The sequence below is a fragment of the Arachis ipaensis genome, chromosome B08 (genome assembly GCF_000816755.2).
Source record: "Arachis ipaensis cultivar K30076 chromosome B08, Araip1.1, whole genome shotgun sequence".
Classification (NCBI taxonomy): Eukaryota; Viridiplantae; Streptophyta; class Magnoliopsida; order Fabales; family Fabaceae; genus Arachis; species Arachis ipaensis.
In genome coordinates this window covers 65,572,565-65,581,063 of record NC_029792.2, presented here as the reverse complement: position 1 = coordinate 65,581,063, position 8,499 = coordinate 65,572,565, and the positions used below count along the sequence as shown (strand labels likewise).

The following is an 8,499-nucleotide window of genomic DNA, read 5'->3' as shown; positions in this document are numbered from 1 at the left end:
AGTATATGACTATATGCTTGTTTCTTGTGCTGTCCATACAAGTTTTTATATTTTTTATTAATTTATTTTGGTCAACATGTGTATTTTGTTCACCTTGTATACTTTAAGTTAATTGGTAAATCAATGTCTCTTGGTATGGGTGAAATGTTGGCTGCTTACTATTTTATCAACACTTGTTTATTTCTTTTGCCCATATTTCAATGAAGTTAGTTTGTTAATGTTGACTTGAATGTCTGACAATATTGATCCTAATTCCCCTTCTTTGCTATAGATTCTGATGCTTTCTTTGCTCTGAAATCTAAAGAGCTCTTTAAGTTATAGTCATTATTAGAGTGTGGAACTTATTTGCAAGTGTAGCGCTAATTTAGTTTCTGTTTTCATTTTCACTGGTTTATGTTTTCAAAATTGTGAAAAGAAAAAGAAATAAAAACAGTAAAGTCTTGTTTTCTCTTTTTTATTTCCTGTTTTGACTTCTTTTTCTCTTTTCAAAATTCTGAAAACATACAACTGAAAATGAAAATAGAATAATTAAAGCAGGAATTTTCTACTAAGATGACATATTCTTGAAACTGCAGGTTTTTACACACTAAAGGGCCTCATGTCAAACGTAGAGGATAACAAAGAACAACGACAAATGGATGTCAATGCATCTAATGAGTCGAGTAACATGCCGTCATCCCAGAAGCAGGTGGTATCCATATCAATCTCCTTGCATTCTTAAATCAAAAGTTAAATGTGACCTTCAATGAAATAATCTATTAAGTATCTAAGGAATGTAGGAAATAACACACCTTAAGTTGTTAAGGGGGAAGTACCAGTCTCCTTAAATACAACATCAAGCATTCCATACTACCCAATGCGGAACTTTGGACACCCTATAATACCCAAGTCCCTAAACAATACACCGCCCCTAGAGAACTGACATCCACGGAGGCTTAACTCTATCGACACTGACCCAGTGGTGTCTGGCTTTCAGTATTTGGTATTTGCTTTAATCCATCCTATAGGTAGCCCTTTTCATGTGCCGACAACCAAGGCTTTGATATCATTGTTAAGTATCTAAAAAAAGTGGGAAACAGGAAACCACATCTTAAAAGTTAGCTGCTAAGGGAGGAACCACTCTCCTTAATAAATACAACATCAAGCATCCATACTACTCAATGTAAGACCTTGGGCACCCCATAATACCTAAGTCCTTAACATAGTCCCTTTACTATGAGATTGTTTACTGCCAAAAGAATTTGTTATTTTCCGCCTTACTAGTTTATAAACCTTGTAGGATGAAGCTATAAAGAAAAAATATGGAGGAATGATGCCCAAAAAGCCACCTCTCATATCTAAGGTATGTGACTCGAGGATTCTATGAGTAGATTTATTTGTCACTTCTATTTTTGAATTCAAGATGGTCAATACTTGTGATTTTCTTAATGTTCACTAACATATACTTATGTTAATTTTCACTCCGAATCCAACTTCTCATGGCAGGACCATGAGCGCGCTTACTTTGATTCCGCTGATTGGGCACTTGGAAAGGTACTTCTTGCAGACCCTACTATGTAATAATTGCATATATTTAGTTTTTCTTATGCTTGAATGTGCTCTCACATTAAACAGCAAGGTGGCGAGAAGCCTAAGGGACCACTTGAAGCACTTAGACCTAAACTACAGGTATTGAACCAATATTCTCATACCTGAATTTAAGATGGTAATGTTGCTTTGTAAGGTTTAGTAAGATTCATTATTCTAATGCGTGTGAATAGTGTGCTGCCTTATGGTTGTTGAATTTATATGAAGCTTTTGTGTCTAATGGCTAAACTGGGTTGTGCCATGCGGATTGATGAAATGAGCTTAGAGAGGTGAATTTCTATGTGCTCCCATAGAGGCGAGGGAGAAATTGAGTGAGAGAAGCATGTGAGTTTGATGAAGTGATTTTGTTATAATGGTGAATCACACCTTTACACTATACAGTTAGACTATATATATATATATAGTAAAGGCCTAACAGCTACTTCTATTGCTAACAATGTAACTAACTAGTCCTAGTCAGCATAGAGAAAATACAACTGAGTCCTTAATAAGGATATTAACTTAACTAACCATACATCAGGCTATGTCAGTAAGAGTGAAGAGTAAAAATACTTACTCCCCAACAGCCCCCCGCAAGCTTGGAGTGTGAAGGTCGCGCAGTCCAAGCTTGAGAAATAGCTTCGAAAAGGGGCCAGGCACCAACGGTTTCTCGTCAAGATATCAGCAAGCTGCTCTTGACTAGCAATTGGAAGAAGCCTGGTAAGACCGATCTGCATCTTCTCACGAGTAATATGACAATCAACCTCAATGTTCTTTGTCTGTTCATTGAAGACGGGATTTGCTGCCAAATGCAACGCCGATTGACTATCACAATAGAGGTTGATGGACTTGGAAAGTCAGAGCCATAATTCATTGAACAGATTAAAGAGCCATGGCGCCTCACAAGTAGCATGCGCTAATGCTTGATACTCTGCTTCAGTGGAGGACTTGGCCACCGTCGATTATTTCTTACTCTTCCACGAGATGAGGGAGGAACCATGGAAGAAGCAATAGCCGGAAACCAATCTCCGGGAATCAACGCAAGAGGCCCAGTCAGAATTAGAGAATCCGACAACGCGCTGGTCAGAGGTGGAAGAGAAGAAAAGACCTGTAGTTGGACAACCTTTAAGGTACTTAAGAATCCTCATAGCAGCAGAGAAATGCCCGGATCGTGGATGATCAAGGTGCTGACTCAATTTGCCAACAGCAAAGCAAATTTGCCAACAGCAAAGCAAATGTCAGGCCTTGTGTTAGTCAAGTAGAGTAGGCATCCGATAAGCTTTTGAAAAGGTGTCGAATCCTTAAGGACCTCGCCACTGTCCTTGGTGAGCTTGCAAGCATAGTCCATAGGGGTAGAGCTCGGTTTGCACTCAAGCAGCCCATAATCACTCAGCAAATCGGCAACATTTCTTCTGATAAACGATAATGCCCTTGCCAGAACGAGCCACCTCCATCCCGAGAAAGTATTTCAAATCACCTAATTCCTTAATGCTGAAACGATCATCAAGGAGTTGCTTAACGTTGTTAATTTCAGCAAGAGAATCCCCAGTGAGGATGAGATCATCGACGTACACGAGGATGATGCTAATCCCATGGGCAGTGCTTAGTGAACAAAGAATGGTCAAGTCTAGACTGAGCAAAACCAGCCCCACGTAACACAGAAGTGAGTTTCATGTTCCATTGACGGTTAGCCTGCTTCAAGCCATAAAGGGACTTCTTCAAGCGACAAACCAACCCTCGCTTAGCAACATCAAGACCTGGAGGGAGTGTCATGTAGACTTCTTTATCAAGCTCTCCATGGAAGAAAGCTGTATTAACATCCAATTGCTTGAGAAACCAATTTTTGACAGCTGCCAAAGAAAGAACAACGCGTAGTGTGGTGACTTTCACAATGGGACTGAAGGTATCAATATAATCAACTCCTGGAATTTGGATAAAACCTTTGGCAACAAGCCTGGCCTTGTGCCGTTCAATGGTGCTGTCTGGATTAAATTTAACCCGAAAGACCCACTTGCAACCTATTGGAGTTTTTCCTGTCGACAAAGGAGTTAACTTCCAAGTCTGATTCTGCTCAAGAGGATCCAGCTCAGCTTTAATGGCGCTCCTCCAACATTGTTGAGACACAGCATCCCTAAAAGTCTGTGGTTCGGTATTTTGGGAGATGGCCATAGAGAACCTTTGAAAACTGTGACTTAAATTTTGATATGATACTGTAAATGGATATTTGCAATGAGTACTAGTGCCACTGATGGAATTCACACAATGATAATCCTGAAGATAAGAGGGTGGCCTATGGTCTCTAGTTGATCTCCTAAGAATGGGACGAATGAGCTGGGAAACTGACTCGAACTCGGGACCTACAGGTGGAGGAGGCAATGATGGGGATGTGTCATGCGGAAAGGTAGGTGTGTGAGATGAGGGGAATGGTGAATCATTTGATTCAAGACCTAATGGAGAGGAAACCTCAGGAGTGTCGTCAGTGCCAAAACTAGTGCATTCATGTAAAGAGAAGTCCGGAGGACGAGAATGAACATTAGAGTCTAATGAAGCTGAATCATGCAATGGAATGTCATAAGAGAACGGATCTAAAGAAGGGACATACATCAGTGCAGGGGGCTCGGTGGAAGTTGGTGTGTTGCATGTAAGAAAGGAAAATGATTTTCCTAAAAGATGGCATTACGAGAGATGAAAATTTTTCTAGTTCGTAAATCAATTAACAAGTAACCTTTGGTACCCTCTTGATATCCAAGAAAGCAACATTTATGTGCTCATGAATCCAATTTAGATTGATGGGCAGTCAAGGTGCTCACATAAACAAGACATCCAAATACCTTGAGATGGGAAATATAAGGAAGTTTGTTATGCAAAACTTCAAAGGGAGACTGATCTTTAAGAAGGCTACCTGGATATCTGTTTATGAGGTGCACTGCATGCTTAACAGCATAGTTCCAAAAACAAGCAGAGATGTGTGACTGAAACATGAGGCTTCGGGCCACTTCTAAGATATGTCGATGCTTTCTTTCTATGATTCCAGTTTGTTGTGGTGTTTCCACACAAGAGGTTTGATGAGTAATACCATTTGAAGCATAGAAAGAAAGCAATGTAAATTCTGGTCCATTGTCTGACCGAACGGCCTTAACTGATTTTTCAAACTGAGTTTTTACAAACTGAACAAATGCTTTAACTAAATTAGAAGCCTCTGATTTTCGTTTCATAAGGTAAATCCAGGTAAATCTACTTGTGTCATCAACAACAGTAAAAAATTATTTGTGTCCACTAAGGGAAGGTACACTCAATGGTCCCCAAATATCTATATGAACAAGATCAAAACAAAAATTTGATGTACTAGAACTAAGAGGAAATGGCAGCCGTTTTTGCTTACCACAGTGAAATGGATCACAAGGATCCTTATGTGATTTGCTATGAAGGGAAATTTTTCTTTCATTACAAGCATTCTAGTTTAGGGTAGATGCCCTAGCCTATTATGCCATGTGCTACTTGAGACTACATTGTTTATTGTCGGAGGTGCACTAATCTGTGGTGCTATATGGAATGCATGATGTGCAGACTACATTGTTTATTGTCGGAGGTGCACTAATCTGTGGTGCTATATGGAATGCATGATGTGCCCAGTTTTGTAGAATGTAAAGTCCATCAGCAACTCTAGCTACTCCAATCATCTTTGACAAATCCTGTACTTCACAAACATCATCAGAAATTTTCAATTCACATTTTAAATTTGTAGTGAGTGATGAAACAGAAATAAGTTTGAAGTTGAAGGTAGGTATATATAGTGTATTTGTGAGGTATAGGTCATTAGTGAAAGAGACAGTCCCCATTATACTGCTGATAGTGTATGATCCATTGGGGAGTCTCACTATTACAGGTGGGATATGGAAATAAGAATCTAAATCTTGAAGTGAATATGACACATGATCTGTTGCACCAGTGTCAATCACACAAGATTTCGATTTTCCTGTTTCATAACCACTGATCTCTGCCAACACGGGTGATTTAAAGTGTAAAATTTGAACCACTCTTTTACCCCTCATTGTTGGAGCTTGTGTGTTAATTTGGTTGGTGCTATGAATATGCTGCACCTCTTGGTGTTGAAGGAGAGCAAGTAAAGCAAGCTTTTGATCCTGAGTGAACTCCAGAACCTGATTATCAACCTTGTGCGTTTGGTCTGCACTGTCTTCATCACGAGTCTCTTCAGTGGCTGCATAATTGCAGCACCATCACTGTACCTTTCCTTGAGGTGTGGTGGCAGACCGTGCTTCTTATAGCACACATCAATTGTGTGTCCTGCCTTCCCACAATATGTACATTGCACTCATCCTCGCCCTTGTCCTCTTCCACCACTGAACCTGCCTCGACCTCGTCCTCTATAGGCATTTTCAGAATTTCTGGCAGGGTTCCCTTCACTAGTTCGTGCACTGCTTTGGCGCTGTGCTTGGGAGGCATTTAAGAGTATCCTTGGTCCACCATCAATACTGACAAGCTGCCTTTCTTGCTGTGTAAGCAGGGAAAGGGTGGAATCAATGTGTGGCAAAGGATCCATTAACATAATTTGCGATCGAACTCCACTGAACTGTTCGCTTAATCCTCTTGAGAACCTTACCACATAGCCTTCTGTGCTGTATTTTTGCATCACTCCAAGTCCACACTTACAAGTCTCACCACAATCACATGAAGGAACTGGTTAAAAACTGTCTAGATCTTCCCAAAGTCCTTTCAGTTTAGTAAAGTAATTTGTCACTGACAACTATCCTTGCCTCACAACATATAGTTCTTCCTCTAATTCAGCGAACCAAAACGATCTCCATGATAGTATCTCCTTTTCAGGTCTCTCCAGAGGTCATAAGCCAAATTATTCCAGATTACACTACGTGAGATGTCACGACTTAAAGACAAGTTTATCCAAGCCACAACGTAAGTGTTACATATCTCCTATTGTTCAAACATTACATCAGATTCGCTAGGTTACTTGATAGTTCCGTCAACAAATTGCAGTTTATTTTTAGCATTTAGGGCTAAAGTCATAGATCTACACCAGTCATTATAATTCGAACCAGTGATGATAACAGGAGTGATAGAGGTACCAGGATTTGCGAAAGGATGGAGGAAGTAAGGACTGGCAGGATTTGCGCTCGGATTTGAGGTTCCACGAGCCTTTCGGAGCACAGATTGCAATTCTGTAATTTGATTCATGAATGCAGCAACTGATTCAGCACTATACGTGCTTGGATTCACCTTAACCTTGGAATTTTGGTGTGACGCTTCCATGGCACCAAATTGCAGATCAAAAAATCCAAAGAAGAATTCAAAATCACACCCACTAGCCACGATCTCAAACTTTCTTGTCGCACACCACCTCGATCCACGTTCACTGCACCATGATGAAATGAGCTTAGAGGTGTGAATTTCTGTGTGCTTCCATAGAGGTGAGGGAGAAATTGAGTGAGAGAAGTATGTGAATGGAAGTGATTTTGTTATAATGGGGAATCACACCTTTACACTATACAGTTAGACTATATATATAGTAAAGGCCTAATAGCTACTTCTACTGCTAACAATGTAACTAACTAGTCCTAGTCAGCATAGAGAAAATACAACTGAGTCCTTAATAAGGATATTAACTTAACTAACCATACATCAAGCTATGTCAGTAAGAGTGAAGAGTAAAAATACTCTTATTCCCAACATGGATAACTAAAATATAAGCAAATAATGGTAATGCGCATTGGATGGTGAAAATTTCATTGTGCGATTCAGAGCTTATTTGTTAACTGCCTCCTCCCCCCTCCCCCCCCCAAAAAAAATCCTTTCTTCTAAGGAACATTCCTTTTTCCCTAAAGTTATTGTCGATAAATGCTAACTATACTACCCAAAAGCAACCAACAACTACACATTTTCCTATAAAATACCCTTCCAAATATGTAGAGACATTAGGGAGAAAAACGTAGGGTTGTAACTGTTAGTTGTTGCTTGCTTGTGAGTTATATGATTAGCATTTCCCTTTTTCTCTAGGAAACTTCCGATGATAAGATTTTATAAACATAAATAAGTTAATCCAACAGAAACTTAATTTTACAATTGGGAGCAGCTTCTGCGGCATTTCTACTTTGTTGTTGCTTTGCATTGCAATGGTAGAATCATAGTTGGTAAATTTCAGATGTCTTCATAGCTTCTGCACACTTCACTATCAGCAAAAAAGAAAATCTAAACAAATTAACCTTGATACCATAGTTTTGTTTAGGCATATTAGTTACCACACGTGCTCTTTAGTAATTCAATAAATAAATAAATAAATTGCTGAAAACTTAAAGCCTCAAATCCCCTAATCACCTACTTTTCATATTTGAACAAAGTTAAATCTAATCACACATTTGCCAATTTCAGCCAACACAACAACAAACACGCTACCGGAAATCTCCCTATGCTCGTGAAGGAGAAGGTATGTCTATTATTTCAAAAGCTTACATTGTTCAATGAAACTGGTTGGTTATCTTCGATTCCCTTTTTTTAGCATCATCGAAACAAACTGACTAAGCGAATTCCGTTGTTTCTGTAGAAGGGGGAAGCGTTCCACCAGAGGATTCTCCATCTAACGAGTAAAAGCAGCAAATCAGTCTTTTCATGATGTGCTGACAATCATTGTTCTGATACCTGTGTAGGTATGACCTTTCGTTGTTTTTCAACAATAAAGGAAAGTTGAATTTGTGATATTAGCAAAAGACCAATGATTTGAACTTGTAGCTATATGCTGTAAAAGACTTATTGGGATTATGATTCGTGTTTGCCTCTTCTTTTTCACCATTATCTTCATTGTTTTTTTTCTCCTCCTGGAAGATAAAAGGCGATAAATTATTAATAGTAAAAATTAAAGAAAAAGAGTGATCCTCTCGTCGTGTCGTTGGCCTTTTTTTGTTT

The 8,499-nt window shown here is 39.2% G+C and overlaps 1 protein-coding gene across 1 annotated transcript; it reads left to right on the top strand.

Moving 5' to 3' along the window:
• LOC107613699 lies at window positions 503–8,292 on the top strand. The gene is made up of 6 exons (XM_016315808.2): window positions 503–688; window positions 1,280–1,342; window positions 1,486–1,533; window positions 1,615–1,668; window positions 7,969–8,023; window positions 8,141–8,292. The coding sequence occupies exons 1-6, from the start codon at window positions 599–601 to the stop codon at window positions 8,182–8,184; spliced, it is 354 nt and encodes a 117-aa protein (XP_016171294.1). The 5' UTR covers window positions 503–598; the 3' UTR covers window positions 8,185–8,292.